The sequence below is a fragment of the Adiantum capillus-veneris genome, chromosome 30 (genome assembly GCF_014529385.1).
Source record: "Adiantum capillus-veneris isolate H3 chromosome 30, ASM1452938v2, whole genome shotgun sequence".
Classification (NCBI taxonomy): Eukaryota; Viridiplantae; Streptophyta; class Polypodiopsida; order Polypodiales; family Pteridaceae; genus Adiantum; species Adiantum capillus-veneris.
In genome coordinates this window covers 37716088-37743190 of record NC_140960.1, presented here as the reverse complement: position 1 = coordinate 37743190, position 27103 = coordinate 37716088, and the positions used below count along the sequence as shown (strand labels likewise).

Genomic DNA, 27103 nt, shown 5'->3' with positions numbered 1-27103 from the left:
TTCGGGTTGTTTTTCTTCAAAATCAGGTATTTTTCTGCCAATTACAGCAAGCACAGGTGTTACAGGCACTTTTGGGACACTTTTGGCAACACCAATTCACCCCACAGAATTGGGGGGTCTGGCTCTATTTGCTGAAATTTCATTAAATTTCAGCAAATTGTCGCTCTAAACTTGGTGGTTTTGCACATTTGTGCAAGATTATTCAAGATTACTACTTACAAGTAGGAGAAATTTGGAGGATTGGAGTTGGGAAATTTGGGGATTTTGCTGATTTTTCAGAAATTTTAGCAAATTGCTCAGTAAATTTTGGAGGCTTTTGCTGAGGTGATGCAATTCAGGACAATTTGTAGCATGTATCACAATTTGTGGTCCTGTTGGGCAGAGTTTGGGACTCTTTTCACATGTACAAGAGATGTATGTGATAAACACATGTATATTACTTGCAGAATGTTCCCTTCAGAATTGATGTATTGCTGAAATCACATGTTGCAGTTGCTTTAGACCTCTGAGTTTTGGGTCTCTGCACATGCTTTTTGGTGATACCACTGCAGTGGGAGTGTTCTTGCATTTTGTGTGAAAATTTCAACATTTATATCTGAAATTTATCCCTGTTTTATGCTGCTTATGCATATTTACACTATCTTCTATGCAGTGCCTTTGTTCCTGGCTTATTTATGCTGATTTTTGGGCAGTAATAGGCTGTTTTCTCAGCTATTAATTTGCTGTCATAAAATTTCAGCAGCATATTTTTGTGCGTTTTGCCTTGAAAATGGCTTCAAATGCATCTACCAATAGTAGTGAGTCAAAGTCTTTTGACGGCACAAGCTTTGATTTGTGGAAGGAAAGAATGCAAGGTATTCTATTCCTTAAAGATTGCGAAGATGCATTGCTTGCGGCAAAACTTGAAAACTTGTCAGATGCAGATTGGGCAGAGCTGAACAAAAAGGCTATTTCTTATATCAAAATGGCTGTGTCAGATGATGTGCTTACTGACATTAAGCGTCTTGACACTACACATGCTCTCTGGGAGAAGTTGACTAGTTCGTATAAGAATAAAACTCCTGTGAATCAAGTCCATCTCATGCGGAAGCTTGTAAACATGGAATTAGATGAGGCAAGGCCTGCATCTGAGTACTTGAATGCGTTTACAGGTGTTTTGAGTCAGCTTCAGGATTCAAGGCTGCAGCCATTTGATGACAAGTTGAAAGCTATTTTTCTTTTGATGACTTTGCCTGACAGGTGGGAAGCGCTTGTTGTGTCATTGTCAAACAATGTTGCTTTAACCTATGATGGTGTAAGAGGCTCCATTCTCAATGAGGAGATTAGGAGGAAAGCCAGTGGTGAAGGTAGTGGCACAGCTTATTATGTAAGGGGACAGGTCAGATAAAAGGAACAATGTGGCCAATAGGGGCAAGAGCAGGAGTAAGAGCAAGGGAAAATCTCAAGACATAACTTGCTATTAGTGTGGACGCAAAGGGCATAAAAAGCCCGATTGTAGATTTTACAAGCAAGAGCTTGAGAGGAAGAAGTAGCAAGCAGGGTAAGAAGAAGAAGGATGCAAAAGATGTTAAAGGTGATGATGACACCTCTTCTTCTTCTAAGAATGTAGGCAAGGCCAATGTGGCCTCTAGTGTGGTCATAGAGGAAATTGTTGATGTGGAAGAAACACTTGTCGTAGCGTAGAGTGCTTTTGATGATGTTGTGGCTATGGCAAGTGATATGTACATCACAAAGCGAGATCTTATTGATGCTTTCCTTTCAGCACATGATGGGCTGTCTCAGTCTTGGATAGTAGAGAGTGGTGCCTCATTTCATGTAACTCCATCTATGGAGTCTTTTGCCACATACATTGCAGGTTGCCTGGGTAAAGTTTACTTGTGTAATAACTATGCATGTGACATCGAGGGTGTTGGCACCATTCACTTGGCTTTGGAAAATGGCAAAGAACTTGTTTTGCATGATGTTAGGTATGTGCCTGGCATTAAAAAGAGCTTGCTATCAGTTAGGCAACTGGATATAAAGGGCTACTTCACTACTTTGGTGGTGGCTTTTGGAAATACAAAAGGGTTCTATGCTGATTGTGAAGGGCAGTTAAAAGGGAACTTTATACTGATTGCATTGCAAGGCCTTTCCTGGCAAGTTTGTTGCTATGGCTGAAGTTCATTGTCCCAATGGAACTTTGGCACAAGAGACTTGGCCATATGAGTGAGAAAGGATTAAAGGTTCTCTTCTCTCGACTTGGGTGTATGTACTTAAAAACAAGAGTGATGTTTTTGATGCCTTTAAAAGATTTCATGCTTTTGTGACCACATAGAAGGGTCTTAAGTTAAAAGCCATAAGAATAGATAATGGGGAGAGTATGTATCACATGAGTTTAACGTTTTTTGTGAGATGCATGGTATTAAAAGGGAACTAACAGTCCCTTATAATCCATCATCTAATGGCGTGGCTGAGAGATATAATCGCACAATTTGTGAGAGTATATGTTGCATGTTGTCCATAGCTAATCTTCCACAGGAATTTTGGGGAGAAGCTTTGAAAACTGCAGTTCATGTATGCAACCGTTCGCCAAATCGTGCTTTGGACAATGGCATCCCTGAAGAGTTTTGGTCTGGCAAACCTGCTTCATGTGACCATGTGTGTGTATTTGGCTGCGAGGCATTTGTGCATGTGTTTGTAGATCAAAGGACTAAGCTAGACATGAAATCCATCAGAGGCGTCTTCTTGGGTTATGGAGATGAGGGTGACATGGGTTACAGGGAATGGCTACCTGATTACAGGAAGGTTGTACGCAGCTGAGATGTAGTATTTAATGAGGAAAAATTGCTACAAAATGCTACACATGTAGACCATGACAAAAAGAGAGTTAAATTTCATAATGACCAGCCAGCCATAAAGCCATCTTTGGCTGAAAATATGGTGCCTATTGATGCTGAAAATGATCAGCAACCGTTTGTGCAACAGCCAGAAGAGAATGGACAGCAAATAGATGCACAAAATGGGGTAGAGCACAATGACCAGCAGGCTGAAAATGATGTACATCAGGGTATTAATGCTGAAAATCATCCGGTAAACAATAACGGATATATTCCTAAGGATATAGATCCTTTGCCTGCTAATGTAGATCATTGGGTGAGGAGGTCTACGTGTCAGAAACGTCAACCAGAGAGGTTTCAGCCATCTTTGGATTGCATTTTGTTGACTAATGAGGGAGAGCCTCTTACATACAAAGAGGCCCAGTCTTGTGAAGAGAAAAGTAAGTGGAAGCTTGCTATGAAATCTGAAATGCAATCACTGTATGCAAATAATACATGGGAGCTTGTGCACTTGCCCAAAGGTAGGAAAGCTATTCCTAACAAGTTGGTTTATAAGATCAAATGTGTTGATGACAAACCCAAATACAAAGCACGTTTAGTTGCGAAGTGTTATGCACAGAAGGAAGGCATAGACTTCCAGGGGATCTTTTCACTTGTAGTGAAGATGTCTACTCTCCGTGTGCTGTTTGCTCTATGTGCTATCTTGGATTTGGAGTTGGATCAAATGGATGTGATCACTGCTTTCTTACATGGTGACTTGGATGAGGAGCTGTATATGCTACAGCTTGAGGGCTTTGTCATTCCAAGGAAAGAGCATTTGTATGCAAATTAAAACGCAGCTTGTATGGGCTAAAACAAGCCCCTAGACAGTGGTACAAGAAGTTTGATACTTTTATGCTCAATCATGGTTTCAAATGCAGTCAACCGGATCATTGTCGCTACACTAAAAAGGCTCCTGATGGTAGTCTATTGTACTAGTCTTATATGTAGATATGTTGATTGCTGGCAAGCATAAGGAGACTTTGAATGCTTTGAAAAAGGAGCTGAATTCAGCTTTCTCAATGAAAGATTTGGGTGTAGCTGAACATATTTTGGGTATGCGTATTACGAGGGATAGAAAGAAGCGAGACAAGTACATCAAGAAAGTGCGTAAGAGATTTAATATGGCTGATGCTAAGCCTCTTGGTGTGCCTTTACCACCACACACAAAGCTTAGCAAGCATGATTGCCCAAAAGATGATGCAGCTGCCTATGCTATGAAAGGTATTCCTCATGCATGAGCCTATGGTTCTTTGATGTATGCCCTGGTTGTTACACGACCAGACATTGCTTATGCAGTGGGAGTTGTTAGCAGGTTTATGTCTAATCCAGGCAAACCACATCGGGAGGCAGTGAAGAGCATTTTCGGGTACTTAAAAGGTACACAGGACACATGTATATGTTATGGCAAGGGTACACTATCATTGCGGGGATTCTGTGATTCGGACATGGCAGGTGATCTTGACACTGGAAAGTCTACCAGCGGGTATGTATTCACACTTGCTGGAGGTGCTATCTCATGGTGTTCAAGGTTACAGAAGATTGTGGCACTGAGCAGTACAGAGGTTGAATATATTTCAGCCACAGAGGCTTCTAAGGAAGCTATTTGGCTTGGCAGGTTGGTCAGAGACTTTGGTCTTCCTGCATATGCTCCAGTGCTTGGTTTTGATAGTCAAGAGTGCTGTATGTCTCGCTAAGAATGCCATGTTCCATGCTCGTACCAAACACATAGATGTGCGGAACCATTTTATACGACAGGTATTGGATGATGGCCTTGTCACACTGACAAAGGTCAAAACATAGGATAACTCTGCAGATGTTCTCACTAAGTGTCTTGCTAAGACACAACATAAGCATTGCTTACACTTAATGAAAGTTGCTCAAAGGTACCACATCGGGCCTTTAAGTGGGAGGTTGTTGGGTCTAAAGGCCCTCTGGACACCTCTCATACACATATTTTTATTCTTTTATACTTCGGGTGTGAACCACCCCTAGGGTCACTTAAGTGACCCTCATAAGTTGTACCTTAGATATAATAAAACACAACATTTTGATAAGTGTGCCAAACAACACACAAAACCTGAGCATAAGTTTTCTCTCCTCTCTCTTTGTACAGCGCTCTCTCTCTCTCTCTCTCTCTCTCTCTCTCTCTCTCTCTCTCTCTATGCTCGTTGACCTCCCAACATCCATCGCTAGCCCCTCTCCTTCCTACAAGAATCATGATCATTGTAACCTTTTTTTTATAGAAAGAAGATCCTTCCATTAGTTTAGAAAATTGCCAATGGGCTACAACCTGTCCCTGCTAGAGAGGGCTACATCAAGATGTGGGGACGGTCTCCCATGAAAAGGTAAGATATGTACAATGGTGGCTAAATCAGGATATGGGAGGAGGAAACAACCACACTGGTGGATGGTATTGCCATCTAGGTGCGCCATGAACCATGGTGAAGAAGGGCCCTGGTCGCCAAAGAAGGCCTCACGGTGCTCCCGCATGCGGTCAAAGCTTCCCAGAAGTCTCTAAAACTAGCCCCTGAGTGTAGGAATCAGCAAATGTCACGTACAATCTCTGCCGGTGGATGGGTTGAGCCTTGAAGATGCAGAAGCAGGGGCTTTCCAGATGAACCAGTTTCAAGTTGCAGATGAACCAGTTTTAGGTTGCAAATGAGCTCCCAGCAACACTCTCTATCTCTCTCCACTCCTGAGGAACAAACTTTGTGGCGGGCTGGTGTAGGCCGGCCCTCTTGCATCACAATCATTATGCTGACTAAAGCCATCTCAAGCATGTTAGGGTGTGTGACATATTCCACACTGCTTATGGTGCCCTTCCCTAAATAGTTATGCATGCCTAGACATCATAGATGATGCCATCCATACACGCATGACCCATAGAGGTTTCTAGACCCAATACACTTGCATATAAGTCTATTTGGAGGGTCAAAACAGCTCCTAAAAAGGTGCATACGAGTTTTGCCCATGATCCTCTCCATTTGGGTTGATTTGAAGAACCTCTTAACACCTCACAGATGATGTAAGCAAGATACATCCTCCCACTCCTATAAAAGAAGCCCTATTCACACACTTTGAACCCATCTCTATGAGCCACACTTCTGCTACATTTGTATCCACCATTTACATTTAGTTTGATTAATCTACTTTATGTTCTGCTACTTGCATTAGTGTTAATCTCTCTCCCTAAGCTCTTGTGATTAACACACTAGCTACAACATGAATGACTCACTATCGTTTTCGCCATACCCAATTTCTTTCATGTGGTATTAGAGCCTGAAGGGGATCGGGGAGCACCACAGACGAAGAGTGTGAGAGAGAGAAGGAGACACACAACACATATATGGGTGGGGAGACTCCAAAGAGTGAGCAGCCCCCTATACACTTATGCTATGTATAAGGTATACAAGTCAGTGGGCGCCCAGACTTTGGGCGGCCGGGCAAGGCACAGACGCCTATACCCCAACAACCTCCCACTTAAAGGCGATTGTGCCTTTAAGCAAGGGAACCTAGTCTAAAGACTACAAAAGGTGAGAGAAAACCGCTCTCAACCGATGCCCACTGGCTGGCTGTGATCGTGTGCATCCTGCTGTCCTGCTCCCGTGTAAGTCCATACACCACCAGACGTACCGCACACGTACTGCAAGTATGTACGCAATACCTGCATATCTCCCTCGTGCACTATGCCATCATCAGTCAACAAACGACTGACAACCCCAACTGCAAATGCTCCCACTGCAGCTGCGATATGCGGTCTCAAGATCAGCATCTCATACATGAGACCACCGAATGCCGATGCAATGCTAGCGAGTCCTGCTAGCTCTACGGAGCATGCATCAACATATATATCCCTGGCAATAGGCATCTCTGACTGACAAGGCGCGTCGGCCACATGCACTCCTGACTGTCCTCAAAAGACGCATCAACCTGTCGTGCAACCTCATAGCAAACCAGCTGCTCTAGGTGTCTGCTGGAAGACATATCCTGCACAACTATATCCCCATGCTCACTTTCGAGCATAGAAAGGAATGATTGCATAATCGCTGACGTCTCAGCCTCCTTTGCAATCATCCACTGCAAACATGACCACTCAATCTGCTGTGACTCACTAGAGCTCTCATGCTCTAACTCCGTATGCATAGACTCTTGCACAACGTCCTCCTGTCGTGACTCACTAGAGCAAGACCGCTCTACCTGTCTATCTTGCATAGAAGTATCTCGCACAACTGACTCTCTGCTTTGCTCAATCACTAGCAAAGCATGCATGTCTGACTCTGTCACCTCTTTGTGTGACTGCTCAAGTCGTGCCCCAATTGTGTGCACAATGAGCTCACTACTCTGCACTCCATGCAAAGTACCTTGCAACCCATGAGCAAAAGAGACTCGCCTGCTCTCTGGCTCTCTACCTGGCTGCATGATCACAGAGACAACACAGTCTCTCCCGTGATCCACATGCAATGGGTAACCTGTACCACTCCTGGCACCTCTCGCAATCACTAGCGAACCCAAATGCATCACAAAATCTCGCTCTCGTAGCGAAATCTGACATCCACTATCCCGTAACTGTCTGACTGAGATCAAATCCCGTCTCAGATCTGGCACATAACGCACATGACGCAGGGTAAATCTCATACCACTGGGCAAGGACAAACATACGTCTCCTGTACCCTCAATGTCATACACAGCACCATCAGCCATGTGCACACAATCAAGTCTCCCACTAGAAAACGTGCTAAACCACTCACGATGCGACGTGACATGGAAAGTAGCATCTGAATCTAGTAACCAATGTGAAGACAATGTGCAATCCGATATGCAATCCGTAGACATAAGATCGTCTGAAGACAAGCTAGATGTAAATGTGACATCGCCGTCACAAGCATACTCAGTAACCACCGTACTGATCTCACTAGCATCTGTCATGCCCAAATCTGCATCACGCATCTGTCGCCTCCGTTGTCTCAAACGCCTGAAACATCGATGCCTAATGTGCCCTCTATGTCCACAATGCCAACATGTCAAGTCTCTATGCCGTCGAGACTTGCGTGTGGGACCAATCTCTCCCATGGACATAGAAGTGGGACTAGACTCCCCAGTAGACATGGATGCCGCATACATAGCATGTAAACTCTGCCATAAAGCATGAGTTGTAGTCTCCCTCGAGACCTGCCAGTCAACAGACTCAACCAGATGCAAACGAATCGTAGACATTGCTAACTCATCAAGATCCTGCCAATCATCATCACGCATAGACTTGGGCTTCGCCGATAAACCACACAAGGTTTATCCTGCCCCAAATCCGCCAATGCAACAAGCATATGCTCCTTCCAAGCAACAAAATCTGCACCATCAAACTGTGTCAGACCATAACGCTGGAAGTCAAATGAAAAATCAGTCATAATGCTCGCAAAAGAGCAACCAACAATGAGTAGCAAATGTCAACCAAATCAGCCCTAAACTGGCTCGAATCGCATCAACAAAAGTCTGCAAATATGGCTCAAAACCTGATGCAAAGTTGCACCAATAACCGTGCAAAACCTTGCACAAAATCACAAGTCAATATGACTCAATCGCGCATAAATATCTGACAAAATTTTGGCAGAGTCTCCTTTGTAACTGGAGCAAAATCTCAATAGTAAACCTCAAAGAGACAATAATATATGCCACAATGGCCAATCCGGGAATAAACTCGACCGGAATCACCTCACAAAGTCATACATATGAGCATACCCGCTCTTGCCGGAGTACCACTCAAATAATCTCAGCCATAAACAAATACACAAATCCATATATGGCATACATAAACCGCCAAGACCATGGCAACATAGCTCACTCTCGCATGAGTGGCTCTCTGGACAAATGCATATCCAAAAACCTGTGTATACCTATGAATTTGCTGGTTGTTGCAAAAAATACTCCGTGTGTGTGAGATATACCAAAAACAGTGTTTTTGGGACCCGAAAGTGCACAAATAAACCTGCTGCTGTACCTGCTGTAATTCAAAGCATAATTTCAGCAAATAGACATCACCATCGCGTCCGGAGCGTGCCAAAACCCTGACCTAGACTCCTGGATCATGTAGATTTGACTCAGTATGACGGAGCTACGCAAAAAATTGCGTTTTAGAGCCCGAAAATGGCAAAAACAAGCTGCACACAGTCTTGAACCTGCTCCTTCTCCACTCTGCGTGATGCAATGTCCTCTCAATGCAAGCTCCAACGCAAGAGCTCTGCCACAACAGCATCCAAGCACTCGAATGTCAAGCTCTCCTCCGCCGAGCACTTCTCTAACGAGCTCCACTGAGCTCAAAAGCTCCTCTCACCAAGGAAGCCGCAACCGCCTCCTCGACCAAGCTTGACCACACCAAGCTCCTAAGCTCCAAAGACAATGCTCCTCAAGCTAAAATCGCTCTCCGTGAAACTCCGCGATCGAACTCCACCGTCGAGAGCGAGCGAGCTATCGCCTCGAAGCTCTCAAAGCAGTCGTGCTCTCCGCGGTCACCATAGCTCTGATACCAATTGAAGGGGATCGGGGAGCACCACAGACGGAGAGTGTGAGAGAGAGAAGGAGACACACAACACAGATATGGGTGGGGAGACTCCAAAGAGTGAGCAGCCCCCTATACACTTATGCTATGTATAAGGTATACAAGTCAGTGGGCGCCCAGACTTTGGGCGGCCGGGCAAGGCACAGACGCCTATACCCCAACAGAGCCGATGGTTCATACCTTGGCCTATTAATCCCTATTGCATCAGCGTTCTAAGTTAATAAAATCCTACTCTCTAATCACCACTTGAGCATGAGTATGCTCCACTACCCTTTGGTGAGGAGAAGGTTACATTTACGATTTTCATCTTCAATTAGCCTTTGCATTTACTGTTGTTCTGCATAATTTCGATCTTCAATTTAGTTCTTTTTAGCTCATAATCCGCGTGCATCACTTGTGTGTGGAGGAAGCGCTCATCAAGAGCTTTCCATTGAGCTTGAGCATGATAGTTTTGGGTGTAATTAAGCTTCACGCTCATGAGGTGGAAGTGCATGAGCTTTTGCCTTGAAGCACTTTGGTTTTGTAGGTTTAACAACCAGAAAAATCGGAGGGAAGACCATACAAGCCAACGTGGGCGTGTGGTTAGCTTACTATATTGAGGGTGCTTGACTCATAAAGGTCTCGAGATCAAGGCTATCTATGATTCTTTTGGTGAAATTAGTGGGTGGATTCAACGCTCACCAAAAGATCAAGCAACGCAACGTGACAGTTTTGAGCCCACGCCATCAAAATCCAAGCCAAGTGCTGTAAACCACTACGCCAAACAAGCCTGTGCGCTACTTGCTCATCCGAGGCAGTCACCATCTGCCACTTACACAAGCAAATTTGCCAGCCCTTGAGCTTCACTGCCTATCAAAGCTGACAACCTTCACGATCTGAAGCAATTACCCTTGTGCTCGCGTGCTGCTTAACAACACCTGTTATGTCTCGCTCACAGGAGAGGGGATCTAGTCTATGACACCTTCAATATGGGTGCCTAGTGTCCGGACATACGTAGTGTGAACCTGGCCAATGTGGTCGGTCACTTTTATAAAAGGAGGCCAAGGCTTCATTTGCAATTATCGACCCCCACTTGCAGAGTGCCAGTGGTTAGCTTGTGAGGCTAGGAGTGCGGAAGGCTACCTCGAGGAGTTGAGGCTCGGTGGTATGGGACGCCCGGTCTTACAAGTGTACGCCTACGTCCTCGGACGTTGGCCTCAATGAGTGGGTGTTGCCAGATGGTGGCTATGGTTAGGTGGTTCGGTCCGACGTGTGTCCATAGGCAGTCCGTGTAACCGGGAGATCCTCCCGCGTGTTCGTTTCATGATATAGAGCCGGCTTGGCTGCAGGAAGGACGATGTGCACACCTATGGATTGGTTTGAGTCGAATAACCTTAATTTTATGTAATTTCCAATGTTAATTGTTGAAATTACTAATTTTTTCTCTTACGATCAGTGTGCAGGTGATAATTTATACATTGTTTGCTGATTTTTCCGAATTTTCGTACAAATCAAAGTATTATGTGTGTGATTTACTGATTTTGCAGATAAACAATGAAATTTCACTTTTATTTTACCGATTCGACGAAAATCAGAGCATTTACAATTTAACTTACTAGTTTTCTCCAATAAAACAGTGCATTCCTCACCTTTTTCACTCTCTCAAAAAAAATAAAAAAAAAATATAGAGAGAGAGAGAGAGAGAGAGAGAGAGAGAGAGAGAATACCTCTCTTCTCTGCTTGTGATAAAGTTCAATGTTGCTAGATCTCCACACCAGTGTTACCGAGGAACGCATTCCCTCCGGCAGAGCTTGGTGACGTGGAACGGCCCGGAACGTGTGAGCATTCTGGATGGGGAACCGACCGGAAAGGCACGGTCAGAACGGCTCAAACGGGCATAAGTGGGCAGTTTTTTAAAGTTTAAAGATGGGAGGGGAGCAAAGCTTATAAAATGCACCCCCCCCCCCACCTCTTTCCTTCACGCAAGCTCTCAAGCTCTCAAGCTCTCAACCAAAGCTCTCAAGCTCTCTCTCTCTCTCTCTCTCTCTCTCTCTCTCTCTCTCTCTCTCTCTCCATTGCTCTTACGGTCTACCCTCAAGCTCCCTCTCCCTTGCTCTCAAGATCTCTCTCCATTGCCCTCAAGCTCTCTCTCCCTTGCTCTCAAGGAGTGAAGCCTCTATCTCAAGCTCTTAAGGAGTCGAGCATAATAAGGTTGAATGGTCTTCAAATCGTGTTTTTTGTGAGTATTAGAGGACTCTTAACACTACTTGTATTCAAACACATAACGCTAAAAATTGCATTATTTGGGTGTTTTTATGCCTCCCGTTTTGCGCCATTCCCGTTCCCCCGTTCCACGGGAAGGCCCGTGGCCGTTCTCGTTCCACGTTCTGGGTAACTCTGCTTCACACACGCAAGAGAGAGAAACTCCATGGGTGGGATGTGAGAGAGAAGAAGAAGAGAGAGAAGAGAATTTTAATGTCGTAGGAAACTATCCCAAGAGACCTTAAAGATCTTTCCGCGACGAGGAGAGCTGAACTCAAAACCTCTTATTCAAGAGGGAAATGGCATAACCAATCTACCACATTTTTGAGAGAGAGAGAGAGAGAGAGAGAGAGAGAGAGAGAGAGAGAGCTGCCAGCTTGGGGAAAACGCTGCCATTTTGGCGTGGGCTGCCCACGTAGAAGGAATTTCGCTGGTCTTTGCACGAGGAGATCTGTCCCTCTCTATGCGTCGCTTTTAGGAGAACTTGCCTTTGCAGACTTCCTATGTATACGATTTTTTCCCCCTTTGCGTTGAATTCATTTAAAGGGCCTTTTATTTTAAATAAGCCAGGGACTTTTTTTAAGGTATGAAGCCTGTACTTCATCAAAAACACTAACAGAGAGTTAGAAAACTCACATAAAAACTCATTTTTGAGTACTCTGCTCCTCTCCCAAGCCTACTTTCTCCCATCTGCTTGCGCTCCCGCCATCACCTGCCCACCTCCAGACGCTCACGCTGATGCCATGAGCTTCCCGAAAGTCGACTTTTTGTGAAGGAAAAGAATAAAAAAGCCTTGTTTTTGTGTGGAAGTTCCATTTTTCCACTATGTTTAATTATGGATTCCTTCAGCTCAGGTGCACAACGCGAAAACACGCCAGGTAACACTCAAATTTGGTTCACACATGGTCTAGGCGGTTCTTGGTTAAATTCAAGAACTATCTTGCATTGGATGCTAAGTGGATGGAGGAGGAGGACCTGGCAGATACTCCTCAGATTGTGAACCTTTACCTTGAAGCATTTGGTCGGGTATGCACAAGAGGGGAGTCGCTCCACTCCTTTGTCAACAGATTGCCCCGATTTTTGATACTAAAGTCATTGATGTCCCTATTGGGTTTCACGGATACTGTGGGTTGACAGTATTCTGCTATGATGACTTTAAGAAATGGAATTCCCGATTATATGATACTGATTTGTACTTGACTTGTTTAAGTGCAGGAACTGATAGACGAAATGATTGCAGCATTTTGGTCTGATACGATCTCGATAGACATGATTGCAATAAGGATTAGTTAATTGGACATCTATGAGGTTGCGACTGGATCTAGATGCGATTGCTAAATACGTTACCGATTAATCATGGTGTGAGATCTGAATGAATTTTGAATGTGATTTGTCCTGTGATGTCCTGTGATGCCAAGTGATGTCCTGTGATGTGACTGTCGATTGATACATGTGCTAGATGTGTGCTTCTAGTGATGTCAACAGTTTATGGCCTCTGTCTGTTTTGCAGGCGTAATCGAGGGCGATTCCAATGCTTTCAAGAGGGAAGTATGTCACAAACCGGTGACGTGGCATAGCCCTAGACACACCATCAAGTGGGTAGCAGACCGGACACACACAGCAGGGGATAGTCCCGTGAAGTGCGGGTACAGGTTGACGTGGCAAGTTTCGGAAACTACGGCGGGAATTCCGCTGACAGTGTTGACGTGGCGGGCATATGGACCTTCGCTTTTCACGTTGTAGCTGTACGGAATTTGCGTTTTGGGCTGCTGAAAATTCTACGCAAATTCTTTTTTGAAGCTTTTGGACGCTATGCTTTATTTGGAAGAGCTTTTCTCCTGAAAGCTTTTGGGGCTCTGCTTTTGGCATCCCTTGTAAACCTTTAAATAAGTGGGTTAGGCTCCCACTTTGCAGAGCATCTGGACGCAGAGTCTGAGAGTGAGAACCCTCCCACTCCCTTGTACTTTGAGCACATATTTAATACAAAAAGAAATATCGAAAGGGACGCCAGTCTTTGGGGCCAAAACCTCTTGGCACGGAACTCGGCTGGGCCATGTCGAATCTAATTGTGAACTGTTTTGGAGTGAATTCCTGTCGTGTCGCGGTAGATTCTTGACTTGGAGTGTCCAAGTTTGTTACAACAAGTGACCAACCTAGACAAAATATGGAAAATCCCCCCACATGCCTAGAATCTAGAAAAGGCCAGGCATAGCCACAAAGAAGCTCTCACTTACTAGATCCAGACGGGAAATTCGAGGAGATGACCTCCAAAACTTTAACACTAGATCCTTGGTACACGACAAGACCAGGGATTTGAGGCCTTCCAGAGTGAAGAAGGAATTTGCAATGCTAGTCCACCATTGCATCAAGCACACCATCTCTCTACAAAGAACCGCAACTGTAAGGTGCAGCGGAACTTGGAAGTGAATGTTGAACTTTGCTCAAGATGAGTGTTCCGAACTGTGCTCAAGGTTCCTTTTACTTAGGGAAGGGAGAGCCTTCCGTTCTTTAATATGAGAGTGCAATGGACACAAACAAAGTGAATGGACACTATGAGTGAAGGTACATGAGACTGAGAGATAGAGAGAGAAGAGAATACGACACCAAAATGTTGTCAAAACCCTCCTCCAAAGGCCCCACTCTCTATGGCGAGAGCGGTCTACTATTGATTGCACAAATCTCTACAATGCTTGGACTTGCCGAGGATGTCGATGACGATGAGGACGAGAACGAGACGGGATGCTAATGGCTGAAATCTGCAAATATTTATCTGCTGAATACTGACTCTATGTAGGTGACGATGTCGATGACGACGATGCGACAATGACATGCTGAAAACGCAGATGCTGAAATCTGCGTTTTCCGGGCTGAATCTGCAAACTACGCGGGATCTGACCTTGCGGCGAGGATCTGCTGCGGGAAGGTGAGATCTGTGAGGTTCGGGACTTCTTCTGCGGTAACTGATAGCTAAAAACTGAAAACGCTGGTTCTAGGGTTGAATCTGTCGCGATGGAATTGCAAAACGCCGAGGCTGATCTACAAATAAAAAACGCTAGGGCTGATTTGGTTCCTGCAGTAGAAATCTGCCAACGCTGGGAATCTGTTGTCTTCTAGGGAATCTGCTAACGCTAGGGCTGATCTGCAGTCTACTGTCGCCGTAAATCTGCAAGAGCAAAAACGCTGGCTGATCTGATGCAAAAAGGCTAGGCCTTCTGCAAATGCTGAAAACGCTAGAGTTGTCGGGGGTCGGTCTTGCTGAGAAGTTGCCTGTTGAGCAAGGTGCTCTTGTTGCCTCTTCTGCCAGAAAGTGCTAACTTTGGTTTGCTTATATATTATCTTAGCAAAATTGACCTACCTACTTTCCAACAAAAGTCACTTAAAAATAATAAGTGAAAAATGTCAAAAATAGGGAAAATAGGTCTATGCATTGTAAAAATGCTACTGATGGGATCTGACTGGAAGCTGATGGTCATGCTGTGTGCAACCAGAGGATATGCATCTAATCTAAGTGTCTCGACATGCATGGTCTGTGAACAGACTCACAAAAGTGTCATATCACTTCCTAAGCTAGGCTATTTGAACCCCTGTCATGAAGTAGCTTGTCCACGTACACATAGGGTTAGATGTGCACGTGGCATCCCCTCCTTTTCAAAGTGAGGTACTGGTACCGAACTGTATGGCGTCGAGGGAGATCGTCAACAACTTCTGGAATCTTGGAAAGGACTCTTCGCCGGCCCACTCTGATGCGTGGGTCATGCGATACTTGAACTTCATAAAGGTCTGCAACGCTTGCTTCTTTGGGCCACGCTGAAAGCGACACAAAGTCTTCTGTAGCTTCTTGAATGCTTCAATTGCGTCTAGAATCATGCTTCTTCCTTCTTCAAGAATCTCCATGGCTGAAAATATTTCTGAAACCACTTCCAACACAAAAACATGAACATACCTATTCCATGTAAAGTGACTGGAAAAACTCGTCTTTTCTAAAGAATGTGCATGCAATGTAGATGAACAAAGAGACGGAGTGCCAAACCGTTCATCAAACACATGCAAACAATGAGATCGAATCTTGTCGTGCTGATCTAAATCAATCAACTGTGGCAAAACACAATGGAAATGCCCATGCTTGGTGCTCATACTTTCTTGTGCTCTTTCTACAAATGTGTCGTGCCAAGGAAAAGACATGGAATGTGACTTCCTTGAATGTAAACATTTCATCTTTTCATGAGTAATCCGCATACATCTGTGCTCATTCATGAGTGAAATGTGCTCAACTCAACGTACAATATGTCATGCCTAGGAAAAGGGATCACATAAAGACGCTGACTAAAATATAGGAGACAAACACGAATGAAACTCTTGAACAATGCGTGCTGACTAATCATGCGAACACATAGTTCTTTCTGTAAGGGTTCTTTGGACCTAGGCTCGAGAGCCAAGATTAGTTCGTCGTGTTTGATCAAACCTTCTTGGGGGGGTTTTTCTGTAGACCTCGACTCGAAAGCCAAGATCGATTCTTCGTGATCGATCGAATTTGCAACGAGGTTAGCTTCGCTAGAAAAAGCATCAACTAAACCATCATCCTTGTGAACAATCATGTCTAGATCATACAAATCATCATGCTCGTGAGAAATCACATCTTGATCATCATGCTTGTCATTGTCATTCAAATCATCATGCTTATCATTATCATTCAAATCATCAGGCTTATCATCATGTAAATCATGTGTGTCATGCTTTGGAGAAGAAGAGACCGAGAGAGTCTCTTTTTCCCGAATCTCTTGCATCTGTGCTTGCACTTGAGAAAAGAGTCGCAACATCTCTTTCATGTGTCGGGCGCTCTGTTCGGCCGCCAAGCGCGCTTGCTCACGCTCACGCTCCAAGTCGGCCTTTCTTTTTACTTCTCTTTCTGCTTTTCAGGCTTCCAAGTCGTACTTACGCTCTATGGCTACCACTCTTTCTTCGTAGTCACGATCTATGGCTGCCCTTCTTTCTTCGTGTTCTATCGTCCCGTCCATAAACAACTGCGTCAACTCCTTCATAGGAGTTAGTGCAATCCTTGTCGTAGATGGGGAAGGGGGAGGGTCAAACAAACCTCCTGGTGGGGAAAATTCTTCGCCTCTCTCATGCTAATCACCTTCAAGCGAAGTATCCATTCCGCTTCGAGTGATGACCATCCAGCGAAGTCGTGGGTTCTTGTGGTCTTGGGTTCTTAAGTTCACGAGGAACTTGGGGGTCTTGGTTCTTGAGGTTCTTGAGTTCTTGAGGTTCTTCTTTCGCTTGCAGTCTGCGTTAGAGAAGGATCTTCTCTTCAGCCTAGTTCTGCTCTTTTCCGCGGACGCACCCCTTGGCGGCCTTGCGCTCACACCAAGGTTGCTTTTTCCCACCTCACGTTGATTGGCCGGCCGCTAAGTGCATGGTCCGCTCTCAATGAGTGAAAAGAGGCACAAGGGGAGGCTGGACAAGCCCTTCTTTCTTGGTATTCCTGTCACTCTTCAAAAACACGATTAGGAATCGACACGCCCAAGCGAACTTGGGTTCGTGCGACCTCAACAAGCAAAAAATTTCTTTGGTTCTTGTGGTTCTTTCCTTGAGTGATACAGAACACTGCCAAAGCTCTGATACCAATGTAAGGTGCAGCGGAAGTGAATGTTGAACTTTGCTCAAGATGAGTGCTCCGAACTGTGTTCAAGATTCCTTTTACTTAGGGAAGGGAGAGCCTTCCGTTCTTTAATGAGAGTGCAATGGACACAAACAAAGTGAATGGACACTGTGAGTGAAGGTACATGAGACTGAGAGATAGAGAGAGAAGAGAATACGACACCAGAATGTTGTCAAAACCCTCCTCCGAAGGCCCCACTCTCTATGGCGAGAGCGGTCTACTATTGCTTGCACAAATCTCTACAATGCTTGGACTTGCCGAGGATGTCGACGACGATGAGGACGACGACGAGACAGGCTGAAATCTGAAAACGCTAATGGCTGAAATATGCAAATCTTTATCTGCTGAATTTTGACTCTATGTCAGTGATGATGTCGATGACGACGACGACGCGCTGAAAACGCAGATGCTGAAATCTGCGTTTTCCGGGCTGAATCTGCAAACTGACGCGGGATCTGACCGTGCGGCGAGGATCTGCTGCGGGAAGGTGAGATTTGCGAGGTTCGGGACTTCTTCTGCGGTAACTGATTGCTGAAAACGTTGGTTCTAGGGCTGAATCTGTCGCGATGGAATTGCAAAACGCCGAGGTTGATCTGCAAATAAAAAATGCTAGGGCTGATTTGGTTCCTGCGGTGGAAATTTGCTAACGCTAGAAATCTGCGGTCTTCTGGGGAATCTGCTAACGCTAGGGCTGATCTACTATCTACTGTCGCCGTGAATCTGCAAGTGCAAAAACGCTGGCTGATCTGATGCAAAAACGCTAGGCCTTCTGCAAATGCTGAAAACGCTAGAGTTGTCGTGGGGGTCGGTCTTGTTGAGAAGTTGCCTGTTGAGCAAGGTGCTCTTGCTGCCTCTTTTGCCAAAAAGTGCTAACTTTGGTTTGCTTATATATTATCTTAGCAAAATTGACCTACCTACTTTCCAACAAAAGTCACTTAAAAATAATAAGTGAAAAATGTCAAAAACAGGGAAAATAGGTCTATGCACTGTAAAAATGCTACTGATGGGATCTGATTGGAACCTGATGGTCATGCTGTGTGCAACCAGAGGATATGCATCTAATCTAAGTGTCTGGACATGCACGGTCTGCGAACAAACTCACAAAAGTGTCATATCACTTCCTAAGCTAGGCTATTTGAACCCTTGTCATGAAGTAGCTTGTCCACGTACACATAGGGTTAGATATGCACGTGACAGTAACGCCAAGGATAGACAATCCTTTCCACAAATGGAAACCATGTGCGTACAACTGTCAGCAGTGTCCACCAGGTCCTAGAAACCTATGTCGTAACTTGGTCTGTGTGTAAATTTCTTGGTTGAAATTGAAAAATCCCCATGGAATTTCATTGGCTCTTATATTTCAAGGTTAAAAATTACGCATTTAGTTATAAATCCGGTTGTATCATTTGCTTGACGTGAAAAATCGAGGCCAAAGAAATGGCTTTTTTTAGCAATGCCTTCCCTGCCTGAAGAACTACCTATTGCATCTCCTACATCTTCTCAATGCGATCCTTCATGGACTTTGATTGCCGAGGGTCTAAAGTCTGCAACAACTGTATCTCTAGGTGAGCTCTCTTCATAGACAACATCCTATTGTAAACTTTCTCCAAGTGGTTCAAGATCTCTCAAGCATTGGTCATGCTGCGAACAAGACCAAGTGCCTGCCGAGTACAATTTGGGAAGATGATCCCGATCGAGGGGCCTAAACCCTAAGAAGCAGTAGCAGAAGAAGAAGTAGCAGCAAAAGAAGTTTTACCAACGTGCAAAGTCTCGCCAAGTGGCCTATTTTTAAAGAAGAGTTCCGACCAACTTATGGGACCCAGTCCGATGGGACCTAAAGACATTAAAGCAAAGCAAGACAGGCACAACGAATTCAAATGATGACGTGGCAGCAGCTGTACGGATGTCCCACAATTTTTTGCACTGACATGCTAATGTGGCACCTGTACGGGTTTCTGTGAAATGCGCTGGCTGATTTGCGTTGTGCTTTTGGGCCAAGATGCTTTTAGAACTTAAAGCTTTTCCGGCATTGTATTAAGTTCAAGCAATATAAAGAAATACCGAAAGGGGCGTGAAGGTTTGGGGCCAGTGCTCTCTTGGGGTGGAACTCTGTCACTCTGCGCACATTGTGCTTACTTGATTATTGATAAGTGATCAGGGCTTGATAACAAGCTAGTTTTAAGCTTTATGTATGCCAGATGTGGCTTTAAAGGGCCAACAAATGCCTTAATGATGCTAAAAAAGAGTATTTTTGAAGTGAGCGCAATGGACTACAACTGTAGTACTCGAAGTGCTCTACAGGCTTGTCTTTACGGCTTGTCGATTGGAGCTACAATGAGGAAGTTATGACAGTTTGAAGTTTGAATTGATTGCAGATTCGTACCGGATTGGGCAGCTGCTGATGAAGGGTCAAGTTGCTATGAATGCATGGGCTTGAAGTGCTCATCATATGGAGCATGTCGGTCTTCTCAGATCAGCAATCGGAGTTCTGGTTGCCAAGGCCCAAGATATTGCCAGTTTAAGTTTCATCGGTGGCCAGTTCTGTGTCAGATTGGTCACCTCGGTTGATGTGCCATCTGAAGGTTTTGTAGCGTCACCCAAGGTTGTACCAACACGTACGTATTGAACCGTATTGTACGGTACGTCCGTACTGATCCGTACAGTACGGTGCCTTTTTTTTAAAATTTTATTTTAAAAGCCCTTTTAGGCTATCTGGGATTCGTTTTGTGTGTCATTTTCGTTGCACACTGCCGCTGCAGAGCGTTACAAAGAAAGTGCAAAACACTGTGCAGAACCAGGTCCCCCCCCCCCCCCAAAACTCTCTCTCCCCCTCTCCCTCTCTCTCTCTCTCTCTCTCCAGTCTCTCTCTGCGAGAGAATACGAAATGTCTGGACTCTCACCTGTGACCCATTATTTGCATGTTTTCAGCAGGCCGTTTTCATCATGCCGAAACCTACGAACCCTTTGTGGAAAGAGCACACCAATGTAATTGAAGTTGTGAATACTCCTGGGCAGGCTGGATCAGGTTGTTGCAAGTGGTCATGCAAGTACTGTGGTTTCATGCTGTTGAGTACAATCACTCGAGTTGTGATGCATCTAACTGGCATCAATTGCACAAATAATTGTGGCAAGTGCAAGAAGGTATCTCCAGGTGTGCGGGAAGCATTGATTGCTGAGAAATTCCCTGCATTTGCAACAACAGACAAAGGAAAATGGCACAACAAACAGAAGACCGTTTGCAAGACGCTCTTCTTGGACAGCTTGGTGACTCTTCTACACAGGTGGAGGAGAGCTCAGGGTCTCAGCAAATTGGAAACAGGAAGAGGAAAATGAGGAGGTTGGTGATGTGCATGTGCGTAGGCAGACCACCTTGCCTTCTCGTGTGCATTCTGTGTCTTGGGTACAAGAGCGTCAGAAAGTGGCTGAGATGGAGATTGTTCGCACTCTCATTGAGTGCAACATCAGTTTCAATGTCTTGAAGACTGAACAATGGAAGAGGATGGTGAGGTCCATTGCCCAGATAGGTGCTGGTGCCACAGATACATGGTATGGCCTCGATTACAAAAAGATGCGCACCACAGCACTGGAGGAGCAGAAGGCCTTGATAGATAAGGCGCTGGTGCTTGTTAAGGCTGGATGGCAACAATTTGGATGCACCATCATCTCTGATGGATGGAGTGATGTACGCAGGCGACACATCATTAACATACTTGTGTCTTCTTGTCTTGGTACATATTTCTTGCGTGCTGTGGATGCAAGAAAGGCAGGAGATAAGATCACAGGTGAATTCATTTTTGAGCATATTTCAAGGGCCATCAATGACGTTGGTAAAGAGAACGTGGTTCAAGTTGTCACAGATAATGCAGCCAAGTGCAAAGCTATGGGAGAAATTGTAACGACACAGTTTCCTCACATATTTTGGACTCCATGTGCAGCCCATTGTTTAGATTTGTTGATGGAGGACATAGGCAAACTGCCTTGGGTGCAGCCAACAATTTCAGAGGCTACCAGATTGACCACATTCTTCCGAAAGAAGCATCAGGCCTTAGCCATCTTTCGTAGCCATAGTACCCTTGATATGGTGCGGCCCTCCAAGACCAGGTTTGCATATATGTATTTGGTGTTTCAAAGACCCTCCAAGGTGAGGGATCCACTGTTGTAGACAGTTGTGGACCCAAAGCGGAGAAACATGGCTCGTGCAAACAGTGAGAACACCAAAGCCATTTAGAGGCGTGTGTTGGATGAGTCTTTTTGGACAGAGGTCCATACCTTGATAGTGGCTTTGTAGCCAATGTATGTCTTGCTACGAGTCACGGACATGGAGGGCTCGACATTAGGCCTTGTCTACCATCTCTTCAGGCAGATGAAGAGCCACATCACGGCATGCCAAGCCTTGACTCAGGAGCGGTGAGTGTCAGATTTTTGCATGACATTCTTTTTACATCTAGGCCATGAATCCATTGCTAATTTGAGTGTGATCATTGCTGATTTTTTTGCAGGCGAGATGATATCCTATTCTTTATAGATAGTAGGTGGAAGTTTATGAGCCGTCCTATTCATGGGATGGCCGCTTTACTCCATCCTTTTTACAAGACCCCAGAGTTGTTTCATGAGAGTGATCTCCTCACACTAAAGGACGAGTACATTAAAGATTCGTTTGAGGAGCACGAGTAGCTGCCAATAGATGCAGAGATGTGCAAGTACATGAACAACTTGGGGCCATCGTTTTCACGTCAGGTAGCATTGCGTCCAGAGGCCACCAGTTGTCCTCTCACTTGGTGGCAGAGTTATGGTCGCCAAGGTCTTCCATGCCTGACTACTATGGCTCTACGTTTGCTCTCGCAGGTATCTTTTAAATCTCACTTTATTTCTCTATCTTGGGTCTTGCACAATGCGTTTAAATCGTGCCAACGACACTGGCAATTGCTTTAATGTACGATTGCTCAACGGGTGCTTGTGAGCGCAACTGGAGCACTTACTCTTTGATCCATACCAAGATCCGGAATCGCCTTAGCACTTCTCAGTTGGAGAAGCTAGTGTATTGCAGGGCCAACATGAGGCTTGTGCGCTCTTACCACGCTTTGGGGACACCCAAGCATGTAGTATGACGATGTAGTATGACATCCTATGTATATGTTTCTTATTTACACTATTGTTAACAAAATGTACATTGTACAACAGGTTGATCCCTCACGTATCACGCTGGTAGTTGATCCTACTGTGGAGGAGGCGGACCAGCATATCAGAGATGAGCAGGAGGAGACAGTACGCATGCTTCATAGAGAGCTAGAGGATGTCGATCGGCGTGTGACAAGGTCTCGTGCACGTGCTTACAACATTCCATTACGCCTCCAGGATACAGGTGAGGGGAGTGCACGACGGAAGAGCATTCGCAAAGGCAAGCTACCCATACGTACTCCTCGGCAGCGTGCGAATGAGGCAGTCCGTCTCATTCACACTCCAGAGGGAGAGGAGGATAGTGATCCAGACCCAGTTGGTGCAGACGAGGCCACATATGCTATGGTGATAGAGCCAGAGTTAGATGACGAGGGCAATGTCGTGGCAGATGGTGACATGCTCTTTTCAGCATCTTCTTCTTCTTCTTCTGACGATGAGTTTCACCAGGCACTAGTGACTGGTTACTAGTCTAGAGTCTAGACATTTTACATATTTCAGCAGGATGTTGTTTTTTATGTACGCTCTAGCAGGAGCCATTTTGGCTTGACATTTGTCATTATTTTGGTTCCATCCTTATTAGCAGTTTGTGCCATGTGGGCTACTTGAGTCTTGAAGCAATGTTTGTACAGTTCTGAGTTTATTGTCACCAACTTACCTTTTGTTCAATTGCTTGAAGCTTCATGCTTGAATGTTTGTCATTGTTCTGAGTTCTCTTGTAAGCAGGTAGAAATGTTTTTACGTTGTTCAATGTATATTGTTTCTTGAAGGTTGGTACTTGTTTTGAAGTTAAGTGAATCTCTAGTGGATAATGTGTGTAGTAATGTGTCCCCAAGTACTTTGCAGGGTATAGATTGGTTAACCCTCTAACGAGGAAAATAAATTTTTCTTAAATTTCCTCTTATTTATTGTTTTTTTACAAAGGTACGTATTTTTACGTACCTAAAAAATTTATCCATACGGCACGACGTACAGTACGTACAGTCACGACCCGTACAATACGTATGGTACAACCTTGGCGTCACCAGGGTTTGTATGGAGACTATATGGTGAGTGAAGGTCAAAGGAATTTACAACTTGCCAATCGGAGTCCAAAGTTGTAAGATATTAATGCTTGAAGTCGGTGACAATGACCGATGATGAGGTGCCATATGACTTTTGGCAGGTTTGGCAACCTCAGATAGTGCCCGTTAACGGCTCAGATTTTCAGATTGTTGTGATGAATAGTGGTCGAGTTGACCATACCTTGTACTACTTTTTTCAGTGTCGATGATATAGTGCTTATTTGGTCTAAATTGCCTTTCATCTCTGTGTTTCTGCTCCTTCCTCTCCACCACCTCTCACAGCCAGAGCCCCCGCCCGCGCCTTCCTGGCTCACCTTTCGAACACAAATTCCCTGACATCGTGTCGTGCATCTCTTTCAGTTCACTATTATTTGAAGTGCTGTTCAGTCTGTTCTTTTCCGTTGACACATGGTGCTCGTCCCCTTTCCAGAGACTGATCCGTAGGAGCCTTTGGCCGCTCAATCTCGTCGTGCACCATCAAGATCAGGTTGTAGGTCTCCGATACCACCTCCATAAGCAGTGTCTAGTCCTGGTAGTTGGTGGCATGAAGCTTTTGATCCTGTGAAAACACCTGCAAGCACAATGGGGAAAGAAGAGAAGAAAAATGAGAATTTGAATGTACACGTGGGATGGAAAGAGGACAAGATTCCAAAAGAGGATGCATTGTCTATATACATAAACATGGGGACAAGAGAACAGAAGGATGCTTCAAGTCTAGATGTCAACAAATGTCGCACCTTTAGGGCGAGAATATTTTTGGAGGAAGATCTCACCTTGCTCAAGTAGCACTTCAAAGAAAATGCATTCCATGTATCCTCGGGGTAGCAAGAAGGGAAAATGGGTTGTTTACAGATATGGTGGGGGTGACCAGCATGGAGAAATGGACTGCATGACAGTGCGCGACCTATGGGACCATGCTAAGATTTGCAGTATGAAATTGTAATGGATTACTTCGGTTGGATGTGGGTGCTTTTGAGGAAGCCTTAAAGGACGGCATATTGTTCAATATTTAGAAACTCATTGGTGTAAGATGAGGGCCTTGTGTATAGTCTCTAGGTATAGGAGGGAGTCAGTGAGACTCTAGTATCCCATGAGCTTCTTTCCTAGCAGCAATAGAGAGTCAATGTCACAAGACGGGCACCACGTGCCAATAGAAAAGAACAGACTAAACAAACTTTTAGCACTTCAATAACAACTGAACTGAAAGAGAGAGACGACATGCGACACGGAGTGGCGGAATTCCACCCCAAAGAGTATTGGCCCCAAACCTTGACGCCCCTTTCGGTATTTCTTTATATTGCATCAACTCAATACAAGCCGGTACTCCAAACTCTGCACCTTCTCCACAGGAAGCATGCCAGAGAATGAGCCCTTAGCACATATTTAAAGGCCCTTGGCCTGTGAAAAGCAGTTTACATGAAAAGCCTTCAAACTCAAAAGCTTCTGGTCCAAAAAGCAAAGCCAAAAAGCAGCCAGCGTAAAATCCGGAATTCCGTATAGCTGCCACGTCAGTAGTCAGCGCAAAACGCGGAAATCCATATAGCATGCCACGCCATCAGCCAGCGTGATTTTTGCAAATCTGCCACATCATCAGCTTCGCAATTCTTGTGTGTGTGTGAGTCCTGCTTTAGTTTAATTTTTTGTGTCACTTGGGGCCCCATCGGACGGGAGTTGGTAGGACTTCTTCTTCTGTTACTTGTTCTTCTTAGGGTTTAGGCCCCTCGGCCAGCATCTGTAAGTTGGCTCCATTCTTCAGGGCTTTGACACGTCAGCAGTTTGTGACAGTCAAGAGGAGGAGTTGCATCCTAATAGACAGGTAGTACAGAGGAATGACGATGCTCTTCTTTATGTGGTGCTTTGCGCCTTCTATCTCTGCATATGGTAGCCCAAATGGGCAATCTCCTTATGTGATCATGGATGATAATATTATGGAGTACTCGAGAAAGGGAGATCATGTTAGTTGGGGACCTCAATGCAAGGACAGCTTCTTGTTAGGTTACCTTTTCAGGGATTTTTGTGAGTAAAACCATGCATATCTTGGCATCGAGAGTTTATGAAGGTTCAGGTAGATGCACCAAGTATGGTAACTCTCTCCTAAAGGTGGAAGCTACGCATGGGTTTGCCATACTGAATAGCCATACTTCAATGGCATAGCTAGGTGGTCATTGTCAAGAGAAACATGCTACCCACATTCGCAGAGTGCAAGCACAATGGATCATCTACTTGCCCTGCTACTTGATCTTTTATCACATACCTGAGAGCTCTCCACGTCAGAAAGATCCATTGGAATTGTTGCAGATCATGCACGCTTATCTTTCACAGTAGATTGCCGTGTCACTATACAGCCCATGGATAGCCAACAAAGATGTTCTTATCCTATTTTCTAGTTTTCTAGGGAGACATCATCGGTCTAGGTAAGAAGATACAAGCGAGCTTTCATAAGCTATTTCAATCATTAATGTTCAAGAATGTGATCAGTAAAATGCCCATAGGTTGCTAGCAATACAGTTATCAGAAGCAGTTTTCAAGTCATTCCAAAAAGCCCTCTCTGTAAATGAGGTCCTTCGTCCAATTTTTACAGTTTGTGCTTTGTAAAAAGGGCCAGGAGCTGGCTTTTCCTGCCTGTTCGCAACCCACGATTGGCATCTCATTAACTTGTAATTTACCTTGTGCTTTTTATTGATAGAGATTTTCTTGCTGAAAAAAAGCAGCAGAGGTGGGGTCTTCGTGAGCATTGAATGCCAGGTTGTTTGAAATTACAGCTGAGAGAGAAGGCATGGTTTGACTCCTCCGTACGATCAAGATCACAATTTGTTGGACCTGCACCAAGGTTGCCAACATTGCATAGTTCTTCAACAGAATCCAAATTGGCCCCATCACAAGGCCCAGTGGACGCTTTTTGTCTTGTTTTACTTCATCCTAAGGAGGTAATAGATCAGTAATTTTGTTGTCTAGTTTTGGGGGTTTTATACATCGCAGTCGGGCATTTTGCTTTTTGGTGTAATCAGGTCGATTATTTGCATCTCAAGAAGAATCAAAGGGTGATTTTCACACGCGCTTCATCCAACAGTACCATCGAGTCAGACAGTAATGAGACTTGGAATCAGCTAGAGGTCAATCCCTAAGCTGATCATCAGAGTTTTGCATTTGCTGTCATCGATCCTTGTCCATCAATGTAAAATTTGGAGCTAATTCTTTTGACAGCCCCATTTTAAGTACATGATAATTTCTGAACTGTTCCATTTCCTCACAAAATAAGAATGTATGAGTCTCACTGTTGCGTGCCAAACACTCTGTTGCGAAGTAAGGGATTGAGCATACATGATAGAAGGCCCTTGGAGGTCTTGCCATGTTATCTTGAGGCCTTATTAATGGTGCTGGATGTGATTTGTAAGTCTGGTTAATAATTGGGTGTAATAGGTGTAATAATCTATAGACCATTTTGTACATTCAAGCTTTTGATCTTTTTGGCCTACATCAGCCCTTAGTAGACTCGTGGAACTTTTGGGAGCGATTGCAGACCATTCGATTAAGCTTGATGAATAAGACCAGCAGG

General features: G+C 44.7%; 2 protein-coding genes across 2 annotated transcripts in view; both read left to right on the top strand.

Annotated features, from left to right (window-relative positions):
• LOC147417817 (Pyridoxamine 5'-phosphate oxidase family protein) overlaps positions 1-26941 on the top strand; it is a 46961-nt gene extending 20020 nt beyond the window's left edge. Inside the window, exons 6-7 of the mRNA XM_086507567.1 lie at positions 26310-26474; positions 26556-26941. Of these exons, the coding sequence (XP_086363693.1) occupies positions 26310-26474; positions 26556-26672 (282 nt within the window). The 3' untranslated portion in view covers positions 26673-26941. The remainder of the gene's footprint in view (positions 1-26309; positions 26475-26555) is intronic.
• Positions 22436-23114, top strand: LOC147417818 (uncharacterized). Its single transcript, XM_086507568.1, has one exon. It carries the CDS (start codon positions 22436-22438, stop codon positions 22952-22954), a length of 519 nt encoding a protein of 172 aa, XP_086363694.1. The 3' UTR covers positions 22955-23114.
• Positions 26942-27103: the final 162 nt, after the last annotated feature.

What these genes read in the sequence shown, in the direction of transcription:
- LOC147417818 (XM_086507568.1), top strand. Translation starts at nt 22,436, where the DNA reads ATGTATATGTTTCTTATTTACACTATTGTTAACAAAATGTACATTGTA.